At 39.5% G+C, this 18,528-nt stretch overlaps 1 protein-coding gene across 1 annotated transcript in view; it reads left to right on the forward strand.

The window, feature by feature from the left end:
* The window catches only part of LOC126457482 (alanine--tRNA ligase, cytoplasmic), a 184,324-nt gene extending 166,908 nt beyond the window's left edge, over window positions 1-17,416 (forward strand). The window contains exons 17-19 of the mRNA XM_050093777.1: window positions 1,024-1,194; window positions 1,274-1,387; window positions 16,420-17,416. Coding sequence (XP_049949734.1) covers window positions 1,024-1,194; window positions 1,274-1,387; window positions 16,420-17,286 — 1,152 coding nt within the window. The 3' untranslated portion in view covers window positions 17,287-17,416. The remainder of the gene's footprint in view (window positions 1-1,023; window positions 1,195-1,273; window positions 1,388-16,419) is intronic.
* Window positions 17,417-18,528: the final 1,112 nt, after the last annotated feature.

Consider the following 18,528-nt stretch of genomic DNA (forward strand, 5'->3'; position numbering starts at 1 on the left):
CACTTAGCTCGCAGTCTCTTATGACCTCATTATACGTAATACATGAAATTTTACATAAATAAAAAGTGTATATTAAAGACAATGTAAAACTATGAAGTAAATATAGTGTTAAAGTCCAAAAATTTGATATACATACATTAATAAAATGAAGTCCTGATACTACAATATCAGTAATAAAAAGTATATGAGTGAAGCAAACTGTACAGTACTAGCTCAGTAGAATAAAAACTGAAAAATTACCTCCTGTGTACAGTGAGCAGTTATCTCCAGTCATAGCATTGTTGAAACCCATCCAGAAGATTCCATTATTGGAAAAGACATTATGGTTTCATTTACAAGTTCTCAGGCTATCCGTTAAATTGCAGTTTTGAGAGAACCATATGAAAGTTAATCTGTTTGGAAATAATATAAATAGCACCTGTGAAGTCTGTGAAATTCCTCCATATTAATTCTAGTAAAAAAGTTATTTTTTTCCCCTCCCCTTATATCCTGTGTTTTTGGTTGCCATTAAGTTTTAAGTTATCAACACATTTAGTTGTACGTAAATTTTATTATGTACTGATTCTGCTTGTATAATACTCAACAGAAAATGTATTAGTTATTAATATAGCTAAAATACATTAGAAATACTATCCCGTCATGATTATTTCATGAACTGTTTGTCAGATGTTGTTAAAAATTGTCAGCTGACAAAAAAATTTTCAATATCTGTGCAGAATTTCAGATGTAAGCAGCTGTTAGCAGCTCCAGCTTCTATATTCTGTGGTGTTAGAATAGTATCATTTCAAAACAGTTGAATTGAAAATGATGAATACAGCTCTGAGTCCTGCTTGAGGCTGCCACTTGGTTTGAGCAGAAGTTATTTTGTGTTGAATCAGTTGTCTCCTGGAACAAAATTTCAGTTAAGAAATTAAGTATGATATTGTAGTATTATTATAAACAATTGCCGCGTGAAAAAAATTGTCTTGGCACTCTGTCCTGCATCTGAATACACAAGAATTCAGTATCTTTGTATTGTTTCAGGAGGAAATGAGGATGTCTTTGAAAACCATGAAAAAACAAGTGGATGACAAAGAACGTGCAGGCAAAGCTGCTGTTTCATCCAGTGTCGTGGAAGCAGTAAAATCAATGCTGCTGGCACAGCCTGACAGGCAATTCATTGTGTGTGAACTGAAAGCTCTCTCTAACACAAAGGTTGGTATATAGTTGACATTGAAAAATGGTAACAATTTACACAAAGAATTTGCAACATATTGATTATATTTATTTTCAGGCTTTAGATTCAGCCCTGAAGCAAGTTAAGTTGTCATCTCCCGAAACAGCAGCAATGTTTTTTAGTGTGGATTCTGATGCAAAGAAAATAGTATGTCTGAGTGCTGTGCCTAAGGTAATATACCAACTCTTAAAAAAAGAATAGATTGTTTAAAATCATGAGACAAATTATTGCTGTGGACGATTTTTAAAACAAGTCTTTCAGATGATATTTACAGATCATTGCTAAGTGACTGCTGACATTACATTGCAAATAGAGGAAATAAGAATCCCTTTGTGTACCTTAAACTACATATAGCAGAACTAAATGTGTATTTGTTAATATATGATTTTGTCACTGTTCAGCAAACCACTTTCAAAAGAACTTTTGGCACTGCTGTAAATTGCTTTACCTCCTTGGGTTTCTGCATGTAAAAACCACAGTATACATCTACACCGAGGTCAGAAAAGTCCAGGTATAGTGATATGCACATAAGCAGATAGCAGTAGTATTGCTTACACCAGGTATAAAAGGGCAGTGCATTGGTGGAGCTGATATTTGTACTCAGGTGATTCATGTGAAAAGGTGTCAGGCATGATTATGGCTGCACGGCGGGAGTTAAGACTTTGAACGCAGACTGGTAGTTGGAGCTAGACACATTGAACATACCATTTCAGAAATATGTAGGGAATTAAATATTCCAGGATACGTTGTCTCAAGAGTGTGCCAAGAATACAAAATTTCAGGCATTGCTTCACACCACAGACAATGCACTGGCAGCAAACTTCACTTAATGACTGAGAGCAGCAGCATTTGTGTAGAATTGTCAGTGCTAACAGACAAGTAACACTGCTTGAAATAACCACTGAAATCAATGTGGGACATACGACAAATGTATCCGTTAGGACAGTGCTTTGAAATCTGGCGTTAACAGGCTATAACAATAGACAACCGACATGAGTGCCTTTCCTAAAAGCACAGCATCGCCTGCAATTGGAACCTAGATGACTAGAAAGCTATGGTCTGGTCAGACGAGTCCTGATTTCAGTTGGTAAGAGCTGATGGTAGGGTTAGAGGGTGGTCCAGACCCCTTGAAGTCATGTACCCAAATTGTCAACAAGACACTGTGCAAGTTGGTGATGGCTCCATAATTGTGTGAGCTGTGCACATGAAATGGACTGGGTCATTGTGTGGAAATTGGTATGTTCAACTACTTGGGGAAACCATTTGCAGCCATTCATGGACTTCATGTTCCCAAACAATGATGGAAATTTTATGGAAAACAATGCAGCATATTACCAGGCCACAGTTGTATGGAATTGGTTTGAAGAACATTCTGAACAGTTCAAGCGAATGATTTGGCCACCCAGATCACCTGATATGAATCCCATTGAACATTTATGGGATGTAATAGAGAGTCAGTTCATACACAAAATTCTGCACCAGCAACATTTTCACAATTATGGACGGCTCTAGAGATAACTTGGCTCAATATTTCTACAGGGTATTCAGACAACTTGTTGATTCCATGCCACGCTGAGTTATTGTAAAAGATTTATGAACTGCATTTTTAAGAAGCATCCTCTGCAATAAATGTGTGAGCATAGCTAATCCAATAAGGTATTGTAATGTTGTTTCTTTTACATGGTGAACAAATACTTGTACCAAGTGATTTTTCTCGGTGGGGTCATCTAAACACTTTGATCTTGTTAAGTGCCACTCTATACACATCTTATAATTTCGTCAACTATTGTCATAATAATGAGGATCAAATAATTCAAGTGCCAATTTCTCATTTGTAGTAGGTGATCATTATTTCTTTCTGAACTTTTCTTGAAAGTCTTTCTACAAATGGAATTCTTCTAAGTGTGCTCTTCACCATTCAGCAGAATCCTGTTCCAAATAACTGAAAACAAATCTAACAATGGAAAATCCAGGATGGAATAATGACTATATTCTGAAAAGGATAGATTGCTACTCACCATATAGTGGAGATGTTCAGTCACAAACAGGCATAAGAAAAAGACTGCTGCACAAGCAAGCTTTCAGCCAAAAGGCCTTCTTTTGAATTAGGCAAAACACACACAGAACTTGTGCACATCTGACCACCGTCTCTGGCTGCCGAGGCAATCTATCCTTTTTATAATATTGAAAACAAATCTACCTTTTAAGTGACACCCTAACTCTCTAGAAGTTCTCATAAAAAAGTTGGATGGACACCCACTTCATATTTAAGTTCTAATTCTATTAGAATTTTGCGATTCTCACAGAGGTTTTCTTTTCACGTACCCTTCAATCCTTACTGGCTCTGCCCATTATTTTTTGAATTCTGCCTTTGTTTTCTAGTGGTCTGACTCACCACAGCACTCCTCAAACACCCCACAAGCAGTGTGGTTTCCAAAATGCTTGTGCCTAGCCTCTGGGTCATCACAGTCTGCCCTCATTCAAACACAGATAGATTGTCCACTTTCTGCCGACAGCACGCTCACTGATGCTATGTGCTCGTGTCTGACTAGCAGTCATTCCCTGCCAGGTGACGTTGCTATCGCCTGGACAGTTTTGTGTCAGTAGTAGGTCGGTGGTCCTAATGTTCTGGCTAATTAGTATAGTTACTTCCAGTACTCTTTAATTTCCTCATATATTTTTCACTTTTAACTACTCTTTATTGTCTATATTGCAACTTCTTCCAAAATTCAAAATCTTGATTAACTTCAAAGAATAAATTGTTATCACTTCTGCTTCTTCTTCAGATATAAGTTTATTTAATTCAAACAGTGGAAAAATCCAGGATGGAATAATGACAATATTATGAAAAGGATAGGTTGCTACTTGCCATATAGTGAAGATGTTGAGCCACAGACAGGCACAACGAAAGACTGCTCAAAAGATATCCTTCTGAAGAGACCACACACAAACGCGCATGCAGACACAACTCACGCACACATCACCTCTATCTCAGGCTGCCAAGACCAGACACAAGTCAAGTCTGGCCTCGGCAGTCAGAGACAATGGTCGTATGTGTGAGATTTCAAAAATAAACATTTGCATTTGACTTTGGGTATATTTGTTTATACTTCAGACATCAACAGCTTGCACAAATGTGACATTTCGATGTTTCAAGCCATAATAAATTTCTCACTCACTGTCCCTCTAGCTTCCTTTTGAATACATATGTTTACTATGACGCATTTTCTTAGGAAGTCTGCACATCTCCAAGATGGGAAGGATCCACGGAATACCTGTTGCTGCATCCAAACGGGTATTTCATCTCGTTAAATTCCCACAACTGCCATCCCATGTTTAAAATGCAGACCATCCCTCAGTATGGCTTTCCATGTGCACAATAAAAAAAAGACAATACACAATGACAATATTACAGAAAAAGTAGATTGCTACTCAGCTTATAGAAGAGATGTTGAGTCACATACAAGTGCAACAAAAGAGTGATAAACATGTGAGCTTTCGGCCAAAAGGCCATCTTATAAAGTAGACAACATACACACATTTACCCAACCACATCTTGTACACCAAAGACCACTGTCTCAGCCAGAGACTCTTTCTGACTGGCATAGACAGTGGTCATGTGTATGTGAGTTGTGCTTGTGTGGATGTGTGTGTGGTGTTGATTTTAGGAGATGGCCTGTTAACCAAAAGCTCACTGTGTAGTAGTTGTTTTGTTATGCCTCTCTCCAACTGAGGTTCTCCTTTATATGGTCAGCGGCAATCTATCCCTTTCATTTCATAACATTGTGGTTATTCCATGCTGGATTTTCCATTGTTTGAAAACAGTTCTCAGTATCGCCCCCCCCCTCTCTCTCTCTCTCCCCCCCCCCCCCTCCCCTCTCTCCCCCCCCCCTCTCCCCCGCCCCCCTCCCCCGCTACTGTACTTTCCTTTAAAACTCGTATTGTGCCAGTACACATGGACATTTCAGACCACATCATGTCTTGAATGCCTTTACAATCACTGAGCCATTAGCTAGCCACAAATGAGCAAACTCCTGCATCAGGTCAGAACCCTGGGCCGGTTCCATGATAGATGGCTCTAGCCTGCTGATCTCAGGCCCATTGTTTTCCACTAACGTGCACGCCTCATCTGTCTGACCTAATCTCTCAGATCTGCCGTAGGCCAGATTCTTTCATGTGGGTGTAAACCAGTGGATTTGTCCATGGACCCAGAACTGTAGTGCATGCTTAACAAGTCAGAGGCCTCGAGTGACAGACTTCAGTAGTTGCGACTCTGTATTAGCGAAAGTATGTTGTACAGTGTGATGTTTTTAGACATTATTTTATTATAGTAAATTTTTAATTGTGAAACTAGTTTAGATCATTGACAGAAAGTTAGTGTGGGTGATAATAGGAAGAAAATGGTGGCGGTCGCCAGTGAATTCTGTGGTGTGTACTCATATATTTCTTGAAAGAAAAATTGCACAAAATGGATCAAAAAATGGGTTGTTGAAAGGCAATGTTTCTGATGTATGGATCTGATTCATTGTCATGGGCATTGATTTTTATTTATTTATTTCTGTTTACATGTCTGGTTCTGTAGGACCAATTTGAGGATCAAATCTGCAAGGTCATGAAACGTGTCAGTACATGACATTATAATATAAAAGTAATAACAGATAAAATAAAATGTTTATGAATCCTAAAAAAATTCGGGCCTGAAATTTAAGTAAACGCAAACGACGAGATAACATAAGAATCAGCTTAATTTTTCAAGGACTTCCTCAGCAGTATGCAAGGAGTGACCCATAAAGAAACTCTTCAGTTTAGATTTGAAAGCAGGTGGGTTACTGCTAAGATTTTTGAGTTCTTATGGTAGCTTATTGAAAATGGATGCAGCAGTATGCTGCACACCTTTCTCCATAAGAGTTACGGAAGTCCGATCCAAATGCAGGTTTGATTTCTGCTGAGTATTAACTGTGTGAAAGCTGCTAATTCCTGGGAATAAGCTAATATTGTTAACAAGAAATGACAGTAAGGAATATACATATATATTGAGAAGGCAATGTCAAAATACCCAGACTAGTGAACGAGGTTGACAAGAGGTTCGTGAACTTTACACCACTTATTGCCCGAACTGCCCGTTTCCGAGCCAAAAAAAATCCTTATAGAATGGGAAGATTTACCCCAAAATATAATACCATACAACAAAGCGAATGAAAATAAGCCAAGTAGACTAATTTTTGTGTTGAACTATCACTTCAGATGTCGTTCAAATAGAAAAAATGGCAATATTAAGTCCTTGAACTAGATCCTGAACGTGGGCTTTCCACGAACAACCAGAAATTTGAACTGTTCAATTTCAGTAATCATATGCCTGTTGTGTGAAATTAAATCATCATATTTTGTTGAATTTTGTTAGAAACTGTAAATACTGAGTCTTACTGTGATTTAACATTAATTTATTTTCTAAAAGTCATGAGCTTATGTCATAAACTGAACTATTTGAAACAGAGCCAATGTTGCACACAATATCCTTTACAACCAAGCTAGTGTCATAAGCAAACAGAAATATTTTAGAATTACCTGTAATACTAGAGAGCATATCATTTATATAAATAAGGAACAGGAGTGGCCCCAACAATCCCTGGGGCACCCGTCATTCGACCGTGCCCCACTCAGACCCCACATCACGGCCATTCTCAACACTGTGAATAATGACCCTTACCTTTCTGTCATTAAAGTGAGAGGTAAACCAATTGTGAGCTTCTCCCCGTATTCCATAATGGTCCAACTCTGGAGCCATATTTTGTGATCAAGACAATCGGACACCTTAGTTAAGTCAAAAAATATGCCTAGTGTTCAAAACCTTTTGTTTAATCCATCCAGTACCTTACAGAGATAAGAGAATATAGCTTTTTCAGTTGTTAAACGACTTAATAAAGCCAAACTGTACATTTGATAGCAAATTATTTGATATAAAATGATCTATTATCCTTACATACACAGCCTTTTCAATAACTTTAGCAAACAAAGATGGCATGGAAATAGGTCTAAAAATGTCTACATTATCCCTTTCTCCCATCTTATAAAGCTGCTTTACTACTGAGTTAGCAGCAGACAGAGGCCAGTGCAGTTTCATCTGTGCTTCCAGAGTGATGTGTGCGAGCAGTAGTAGCAGAAACTAGTCATATATTCAGTTTTTCGTATTAGTTCTGCAGGTTTAATTCAAATTACTTTGTGTGTTTGTGTGCTTGCGTGATGAATTTTTTCGGATCTTTGCGTATTTTCGAATTAGAAAGGGGTAGTATCAAATTTTAATAACGGTAGAGTGTAACATCGCGTAGACGGTTGTCGTTTGTACTAAGACAGGGGTAGGATCGCATTGTAATATCTGTATAGTGGCGTAGTCATGGTCATTTGATTGCTTAGTTCGTAAGTAATTGATCATATATCGCAGCTCAATCTGGCACTGGCAACACAACTGTGCAGTCGCATATTGCTGTTTTATTTGTCGCAACTCTATACGTCCAGATATTAGCAGTAGGATGGATTGGGTGTGTGCGTGCTGTGTGCGGGCGCAGGAGGAACTGGCCGCGGTTTGCGAGCAGCTGAACATGCTGTTGGCCACGGTCAGCCACCTTCAGGCTGCTGCCTCGAGGTGCACCGATGGCGGAGGGTCTGGCGCGTCGCTTGAGACACCCCAGGTGTCACTTGCTGTGTCTGCTGACTCAGCCGCCGAGGCACCTTCTAGTGTACCCGGCACGTTGGGGCCGCCCTCACCTCAGGGTGAGTGGTGGACTGAAGCGCGTTCGCATCGCTCGAGGTGGAGGGTCAATGTGGAGGCTGGCCGGCTGGCCTCACCTGTTCATCCTGTCAGTGGACAGGTGGCCGCTCCTTCAACAGGGCCCAAGCAGGCACACGGGGGCAAAGGCTTGCTGGTTATTGGGAGCTCCAACGTTAGGCGGGTGACGGGGCCCCTTAGGGAAATAGCGTACAGGGCTGGAAAGAATTCCAACGTGCACTCGGTTTGTCTGTCGGGGGGCCTCATCCAAGATGTGGAGGCGGCCTTGCCTGCACCTATCGAGAGTACGGGGTGCAGTCGTCTGCAAGTAGTTGCTCACGTCGGCACCAATGATGCCTGTTGCTTGGGTTCTGAGGCGAGCCTCAGTTCGTACGGGCGGCTGGTGGATTTGGTGCAGACCGCTGGCCTCGCATGCGGGGTGCAAGCAGAGCTCTCTATTTGCAGCATTGTTCCCAGTGTGGATTGTGGTCCTTTGGTTTGGAGGCGAGTGGAGGGTCTCAATCAGAGGCTTCGTCGACTCTGTGATGGTCTTGGCTGCAGATTTCTAGACTCGCACTATTGGGTGGGGAATTGTAGGATGCCCCTAGATAGGTCAGGGGTGCACTACACAAAGGAAGCAGCTACTCGGGTAGCAGAGTGTACTTGTGGCGTGCACGTGGGGGCTTTTTAGGCTAGGCAGTAGTGCGAGGTGTCCTGATGAACACTCACCAGTCGATGTGCAGGCAGGGAAATCAAGACACGCTCAGTGTAAAGACACTTCAGCTATCAAGATATTAGCAGTAAATTTTCAGAGTGTTCGGAATAAGTTCTGAATTTACTGCCCTCCAGGAAGCGTGTGGCGTGCAAATTATTCCCGGGACTGAGACCTGGCTGAACCCTGAGATAGGAAGTTCTGAAATATTTAGTGAGGGTTGGAACGTGTATCGGAAATACAGATTAGACACCGTAGGAGGTGGTGTCTTCATTGCAGTTGACAAAAATATTGTGTCTACTGAGGTCGAGGTAGAGTGTGATTGTGAAGTTATCCGGACACATTTAACAGGGCTAGGAGAAATAAAGTTAATTGTTAGGTGTTATTACTGGCCACCAGGTTCCACCATGTCAGTTCTAGAACCATTCAAAGAGAGTCTACACTCTGTATTGCAGAAGTACCCGGATCATGCTATATTAGTTGGAGGCGACTTCAACCTACCTAGTATAGATTTGGATGGCTATGGATTCATTACAGGTGGTACAGGCAAGCCGTCGTGTGAATTACTTTTGAACACATTATCCGAAAACTGTCTTGAGCAGCTAAATCGACAGCCAATGCGTAATGGACATATTTTAGATTTGGTAGCCACATACAGACCAGACCTCATCGACGGTGTCAGTGTTGAGACAGGGATTAGTGATCATGATGTTGTCATTACGACTATGGTTACGGAAGTTAAAAAGTCGGTCAAGAAGCCTATGAGAGTATTCTTAGCAGAAAGAGCAGATAAGCAGTTGTTAGCATCCCACTTAGTAAATGAATCGACTTCATTTACTCCGGTACGATGGACATGGAAAAGTTATGGGCAAATTTTAAACACATTGTAAATCATGCATTGGAGAAGTATGTGCCGAAAAAGTGGGTTACGGACGGAAAAGACCCACCGTGGTTTAACAGCGCAATTCGGAGAATGCTCAGGAAGCAAAGACAGTTGCACTCGCGGTACAAGAAAGATTGGGAGAATGAGGACAGGCAAAAGTTAGTAGAGATTCGTGCTGCTGTAAAAAGAGCGATGCGTGAAGCATACAACCACTACCACCGTCATACTTTAGCAAAAGATCTTGCTAAAAACCCAAGGAAATTCTGGTCTTATGTAAAATCGGTAAGCGGGTCGAAGGCTTTGATCCAGTCGCTCACTGATCAGTCTGGCCTGGCAACGGAAGACAGCAAAACGAAAGCTGAAATTTTAAATTTAGCATTTGAGAAATCTTTCATGCAGGAGGATCGTACAAACATACCGCCGTTTGAGTCTTGTACAGATTTCCGTATGGAGGACATAGTGATAGACATCCCTGGAGTTGTGAAGCAGCTGAATGGGTTGAAAATACATAAATCGCCAGGTCCTGATGGGATTCCAATTCGGTTTTACAGAGAGCACTCTACTGCATTGGCTCCTTACTTAGCTTGCATTTATCGCGAATCTCTTGCCCAACGTAAAGTCCCGAGCGACTGGAAAAAAGCGCAGGTGATGCCTGTATATAAGAAGGGTAGAAGGATAGATCCTCAAAATTACAGACCAATATCCTTAACATCAGTTTGATGCTGGATTCTCGAACATATTCTCAGTTCAAATATAATGAATTTCCTTGAGACAGAGAAGTTACTGTCCATGCATCAGCACGGCTTTAGAAAGCATCGCTCCTGTGAAACGCAACTCTCCCTTTTTTCACATGATATCTTGCTAACCATGGATGAAGGGTACCAGACGGGTGCCATATTCCTTTACTTCCGGAAAGTGTTTGACTCGGTGCCCCACTGCAGACTCCTAACTAAGGTACGAGCATATGGGATTGGTTCCAAAGTATGTGAGTGGCTCGAAGACTTCTTAAGTAATATAACCCAGTACGTTGTCCTCGATGGTGTGTTTTCATCGGAGGTGAGGATATCACCTGGAGTGCCCCAGGGAAGTGTGGTAGGTCCGCTGTTGTTTTCTATCTACGTAAATGATCTTTTGGACAGGGTGGATAGCAATGTGCGGCTGTTTGCTGATGATGCTGTGGTGTACGGGAAGGTGTCGTCGTTGAGTGACTGTAGGAGGATACAGGATGACTTGGACGGGATTTGTGATTGGTGTAAAGAATGGCAGCTGACTCTAAATATAGATAAATGTAAATTAATGCGGATGAATAGGAAAAAGAATCCTGTAATGTCTGAATACTCCATTAGTAGTGCAGCGCTTGACACAGTCACGTCGATTAAATATTTGGGCGTAACATTACAGAGCGATATGAAGTGGGACAAGCATGTAATGGCGGTTGTGGGGAAGGTGGATAGTCGTCTTCAGTTCATTGGTAGAATTTTGGGAAGATGTGGTTCATCTGTAAAGGAGACCGCTTATAAAACACTAATATGACCTATTCTTGAGTACTGCTCGAGCATTTGGGATCCCTATCAGGTCGGATTGAAGGAGGACATAGAAGCAATTCAGAGGTGGGCTGCTAGATTTGTTACTGGTAGGTTCGACTATCATGCAAGTGTTATGGAAAGGCTTCAGGAATTCTGGTGGGAGTCTCTGGAGGAAAGGAGGCGTTATTTTCGTGAATCACTACTGAGGAAATTTAGAGAACCAGCATTTGAGGCTGACTGCAGTACAGTTTTACTGCCACCAACTTATATTTCGAGGAAAGACCACAAAGATAAGACAAGAGAGATTAGGGCTCATACAGAGGCATATAGGCAGTCATTTTTCCCTCTTTCTGTTTGCGAGTGGAACAGGGAGAGAAGATGCTAGTTGTGGTACGAGGTACCCTCCGCCATGCACCGTATGGTGGATTGCGGAGTATGTATGTAGATGTAGAGTGCTTTAATCATTCAGGAAAGTGACCATTCTGAAAAGAAAAATTGCAAATATGGCTAAGTGGAAGGCAATGGCAAACCACCTCCGCTAGGACCTTGCCTAGTCGGTGGTGCGGGTCTCCCGCATCGTCCCCTACGCTCCTCAGAGTATGGGACCTCATCATCACAGGGCTAACGTGCAACACAGTACTGTAATATTCTGCTAGGCACTCCATCATATCCATGAGAGTCCTTAGTCTTCAATGATTTAATTATTGACTCAGTCTCCCCCTTGGAGTATCACAGAGGGGTATTTCAGACATCAGTCCCGGAAAGGCATTTTCCAAAAGATTTATATGACTGCCTGTAAAAAGAAAGTTTTTATTTAATTCTCCAGCAATGCTCAGAAAATGATTGTTAAATGCTGTACATATATCTGACGTATCAGTAAAAGAAATATTTTTACTATAAACTGACTTTATATCATCGACCTTGTGCTGCTGACTAGACACTTCCTTCACAACTGACCTTATGGTTTTAATTTTATCCTGTGAATTAGCTACTCTACTCGCATACCACATACTCTTTGCCTTCCTAATAAAATTTTTGAGCACCTTACAATACTGTTTGTAATGGGCTACTATAGCTTGATTGTGACTACTTCTAGCATTTTGATATAATTCTCGCTTTGTTCTATGTTATATCATTGCCCCACTAGTCAGCCACCCAGGGTGCCTTTTATTGCTAGTACACTGTTTAGAACGTTCTAATGGAAAGCAACTCTGAAAGAGCATGAGAAATGTGTTAAAAAAGCATTATATTTGTCATCTATGCTATCGGCACTGTAAATGTCTGCCACTCTTCTTCTTTAACGAGGTTTAAAAAATTCTCTATTGTCATTGGATTAGCTTTCCTACATTGTATGTAATTATATGTGACATTTGTTTGAGTACAAAAGCCTTTTAGTTTTAAAATTTATGCGTCCTGGTCTGAAAGGCCATTCCCCCTTTTACTAACAGAATGCCCATCTAGTAATGAAGAATGAATAAAAATATTATCTAGGGCTGTGCAACTGTTCCCTTGCACCCTAGTTGGAAAAAAACACAATCTGCATCAGATCATATGTGTTTAGGAGATCTACCAACATCCTTTTTCCTGCACAGTCATATACATAATTAATATTGAAGTCACCACATATAACTAATTTCTGGTACTTCCTATAAAGTGAACTAAGAGCCCTATCTAGCTTGAACAGAAATGCTCTGAAGTCAGAGTTACAGGACCTATAAACATCAACAAGTAGAAGTTTAGTTTCACTAAATTCATCTGCCCCTGTGCAACATTCAAATATCTGTTTGTTGCAGTGCCATGACACATCTATGGACTCAAACAGGACACTGTTTTTTACATACACAGCCACTCCCCCACTATGCAAGGAACTCCTTGAAAAACAGCCAGCTAATGAGTACCCTGGTGAAGGAAGCCTCTGAATTCTCAAATTATTTAAGTGGTGTTACGATATACCAATAATGTCAGAATCAACATCTATAAGCAGTTCACTAACTTTATGTCTAATATGTCTTATATTTTGATGAAATATGCTAATTCCTTCTTTACTTGGATGCCTGACCTCCTGAAGGTGATTCCTTAGAGGGACTTCCTTTAAGCAGGTATACCTATCAGATGACTTCAATCTAAAAAAGGTGCAGCTCTAACACCAACTAATGCAGGAATTCTTCCATGAGTGATCCCATCACCACTCACTACACTGTCACTTATAAGCTTTGCCAGCCTCCCCCTTCCCATACCTATTGAGGTGCAATCTATTGATAAACTCAAATGGCACCATTGCAATGCGACCCATGCCCTCTGCCATCAATGCCTTCTCCAGCCCCATGTCAATACACCTAACAGTCACATTAAGATGAGGCCAATCATGACACTGAAACAGTTGCTTGAAATGCACTTTAGTGTCACCAGTTTGAGTAGCTATATTTACCAGGTCAACACCTACATCATTTTCCTTGTCCCTATCAAGACTGTTCTCTGCTCCACCAACAATCACTACTTGATCCTCTTTCGTCAAATTCCTACGTAACTCTCAAATTCCTACGTAACTCCCTTATGCTGTCAGTCACCTGACCCAACAATGCACTAGGCTTCACAATACTGGTGACCTACTACTCACTCCCGAACACTTCCTGGCCCACACTTCTACCATGTGAACTACCTAGTAGAAGAACCTTCTTCTTTCTGTTAGAGTTTGCAATTAACTTAGGCCTCCTAACTGCTGAGGACTGCTGCATGTTTCCTACACCTACACCTATGGCTACAAGAGGCTTCTCTCCACTCAACTATGACATTTAGTCAAATCTATTCATATAAGCAAAGTAAAACTGTCTGGATATCTCCTCCTCCTAGATGCCTTCTTGCCAACTGCCAGTTACTATTCCCCAGCACCCTCCACCCTCCTCAATGTATCTAGTTCCACTTTTGCATATTGTAACTGCACCTCAGGGACACAGATCTTACACTCCTGCTCCTTTATCAACTTATTTCTACTACAGATTCTGCATTCCCAGGAGAGGATCTCACTACAATGCCCACTGGCTTCCCCACTGCATTCCCCCCCAGTGAAAATACTTCTAACAAATCTCACATCATAACCCACTACTCACAAACCTACGACAAAGCCCACACTTCTCACTCTTGATAAAATTTTACAGTTACTGAAAAAACTAAATGTCTACGTTACCCAAGTTCTGTTACACCGGGAGAACTATTTATATAACTAACAGTAACGATAGTGATCTCGAAATTCTCTCTGTACTAAGAATGTAACAACTTTTATTAAGACTACTTAAGTACAGATTATACCAATAGCAACAAAACTTCACACAATTTATTAGCTAAAACCAAACATTCAAGTGGGCACTGGAACACTCAATGAAATTAAAACAGTGAATTAAAATTTTACTGAAATATTTCACTAGAAAAGAAACGTCAGCTGAAAACTACCACACAAAATTTAGTAAACGACTTCAATGCACAGAAAACTCTAAAAAACACAGTGAGTGAATGTTTCCAAAAGTTTATTAAACAGTTATTTCACCACAAACGGCAAGAGAGACTATTGAAAACTACTAAATTTAATAACTGTATAACAGTGCACAAACAGCTTTGTCAGAACTTAAGAACCGTCTCATCCACAACTGCATGCCAAGAAATGTAAACACACTGCTAATATATGGATGAATGATTGAAAACTACTTAATTTAATATTTGAATACAGTTCACAAACAATTTTGACAGTACATAACTTTATAACCGCTACAGCTGGAACCGCAGGCTCCAAAATGTAAACACACTGCTGAGGCATGAGACTTGGATGAACAACATAAGCACACTCACGGAAAATGTGAAACTCATTAAAGTTCGATATGTTAGGTGTTAAGAAGAGAGCGGTAATAAATGATACCTGTAAAATAGTTGCTGTAATACATTGATGGGTAATACAACAATGGACTAAGTGCAAGCAACTTTTTATTGGAATTCACCATAGTGGTTTATAGAATTCATCACTTGTCTTTTTTTGCAAGAGGCTTGCATCTTTCTGAGTTTTTTTTCTGAAATTATTAAATGTATTTTAAATAAGCCTTTGCAACTACAAGAAAATGCAAATTATTTCCACCAAACACCTTTAATTTTATTGAAACATCATCAGTGGTTTTTAATGAAACAAATTTGTAATTTGACCTGCTTTCTGTACCTAAATCAGTTCATTACAAAAGATGTGGATTTCACTCATGGTATTTTATGTTTGAGTTTTGATCACATCAGGTAACGCCATCTTCTTGCATGATTAGCACTGTAGTTTTCCACCTAATCCCACACTCTTTGCAGAACTACACATGTACATACACAATATACAAGCAGACAGTTTTTGCTGATGTGAACAAAAATTGGTCATAAAATACTGTAAATAAATTCAGAATCATTTTAACAAACTGTTTTTAGATCTAGAAAACCAGCCAAATTGTAAATATGTTTTGTTACGGACTGCACATTTATTGAAAGATGCACACATTTTCTTATAATTGCAAATACGGATTTAAAATACTTTCAACAATTGTAAAGCAGTTACGGACCGTAATGCCACCTACACATTAAGAATTTCTTTTCTGAAACTTTATTGCAAATTTTGTACTTAAAATTTTATTACACTTGGGTATATAGCTAGATTACCATCTACAATGTTTCAGCTATGTCTTTGTACATGCTTTTTATTCACATTCTTGTTCATGTAAAATTCATGTGTCACTTTTCAGAAACGGATTTCTCTGTACAATTGTATAAATTTTTCGGTGTGGTCATTGGTCCACTTCTTTACTATACTTGTAGCAACAAAAACTTTATCATCTCAAAACCAAAGGAAAACTCACAGACATGCCCCATTATAGAAATCTACAAGCATGTAGTCAGCTGGGTTGGTGAGATTGCCAATTCCCACTAATTGGCAGAATCTGTTGGAAATATTTGTGGGTTGTCATTGAAATCAACTAGCGTGTGGCCAGCCTCCTTGGGTGCCTGTTTTCCTTATCACATTATGTGAGATACTTATTTTTAATTCTGTTTTAACAAGTTTTTCATGGGAATGGCACTTCCCATTCATGGCATCAGTTATTTTTTTATCATCATTAAATTACTTTATCTTCATAATAATTGCTCTTATCGTATCATTTTTTTGTTCAGTTCACTTTAGTATTTAAAATGTCAAAAGGTAAAGAACAATAATCATTACCTATTTGATTAAACATTGCTCATATAATATGGTTGACAATTTTAATTTCTCTTAATATGGTGCTTCTACAAAAATATATTGTGTTGCAGAACTTGATCAACCGAGGACTAAAAGCAAATGAATGGATCCAGCAAGTATCTGGTATGATGCAAGGAAAAGGAGGTGGAAAACCAGAATCTGCACAAGCCTCTGGTAGTAATACCAGTTGCCTTGAAAATGCTATTCAAACGGCTATTAAATATGCTGAGCTGAAACTGGGAAATGATGTGAATTGTGTTCAGCAGAGCCCAGTTAAAGTTAATGGGCCTGTTCTCTATATCCATCATGGAAGTCATAAATCATTACAGTGTCAGATAGCTGCAAAATATGGAGAACATGTCATTTCTGTGGTTCAGAGGGATACTGACATGGGGAAAAGCAAGAAGAATGCTGAATACGTATCAAAATTTCCTTTTGATGGTGTTCCTGCTTTTGAAGATGATAAGAAAAATGTATATCTCTCTGATGCTAATGCTATTGCCATTTATTTGGCAAACAGCCAACTGAAAGGTGACAATTCTTTGCTTTCTCAGGCAGAAGTACTGCAGTGGATGAGTTTTGCAGACAATCATATTTCCCCAGCAGCTCTTTCATGGGTATATTCTTGTCTTGGGGCTTCCTCTCTAGGTTGTAATGTTGCACAGGCAAAGAAAGAAACTGAGAAAATACTTGAATATTTAAACAAAATTTTTCTTAAGAAAACATTTTTAGTTGGAGAAAGGCTTACTCTTGCAGATATATCCGTATTCTGCGCCATTCTAAGTCTGTATCGCCATGTTCTAGAACCAGCAAATCAAAAGAAGTTCGTCAATGTGACAAGATGGTTTAAAACTATCCTTCATCAGCCAGTTGTGACTGATGTTATTGGACCATTTGAATTCTGTGAAAAAATTGCAAATGTTAAGAAAGGAAAGTAAATTGATGACTGTGTCTGACACATGTCCAAATAATTATTTTCATACTTTCAGTGAAGGTCATCATGTACAGATATTTTGTAAATGCCAAGAGTGGAATTCCAGAATAAACTGATGGAAATTTTATAAAGCATTAGTATCAATTGTTTCTTTCTGTCCCAACATGTTCCTTCTAACTCATACTATTCACAGCTAGCAAAAAATAGTATTCATTATTGCTCTTTCAAAAAGCTACCACTGTGGCATTAATGAGTAGGGAAAATACTACTCGGAAATATTAGTCAACTTGAGAATTGCGTCACAATTATTATTAAGTGCGCCTAACCTCTACAATCCTCTTCTATACAATTTTAAAGAATACTACTATCAAATAAATGTTCAAAAAATTTGTTTTTTCTTCGTATTGAGTCCTTCGGAAAAAGTAGTGAATATTTAACATTGAAAATTATTTGATTCCCATGTACATTTCCTGATGTTAGTATCAGATGGAATATACAAAGTTAGCAGCACTTTAACCAAGGAGGACTTAAGACACCCTTGTGTATGTATCTCACAAGTATGCGGCAAGAAAATCAAGCCAAACTGAAAAATTATTAATTGAATGTGTTTGTACCAAACATTCAAGCTTTTTTGTGTAACAGCCAGTATCAGTAAAGTCCTCAATTGTTTCAATTTTGTAAGTATCACACCATTGACAACCACAACCCATTCCAGTTTTAACACAATGTCAAAATGATGTTGTCTAGTGATGTGAAAGAGCAGCTTGATGGTAATTACATAAAACAATGTAATGAATGTGGATGAGTAGTTACTTTTGGTGTACAAATTTGTAAATATTGGGAAAATATTCTTCAGTGACCTGACAGGGAGGAATTACGCCATTGTGGCAGATGTATACCTGTGGACATATCGGAGCTGTTAGGTTGGAATAGCTGTAGTGAATGCCGGCGTTGCACTCATTGATCTGCAATAAATGAAATGTCCGGCACCTATGATTTGTATGTCGAAGGAAAAGCCCTGAAGTTAAACATGGCCTGGGGTGTCTACTCTGCATGTCTACAACATCCTATCATGTAACACAATTTTTGTGTGTTTGTTCAAATACCTCATCGTTCCCTTAGCTCTGTGGATGAATATTGTTTTTGTTCACATAGCTTTGGTACCACCAGAATCCTTTTGTGTTTTGCAGCTTAAAGCTGGTAACTGTTCAGCAAACTGTCAAGGCTCTTCTTTCACTATATAGGG

Source organism: Schistocerca serialis, chromosome 2, assembly GCF_023864345.2.
Source record: "Schistocerca serialis cubense isolate TAMUIC-IGC-003099 chromosome 2, iqSchSeri2.2, whole genome shotgun sequence".
In the NCBI taxonomy this organism is placed as follows: Eukaryota; Metazoa; Arthropoda; class Insecta; order Orthoptera; family Acrididae; genus Schistocerca; species Schistocerca serialis.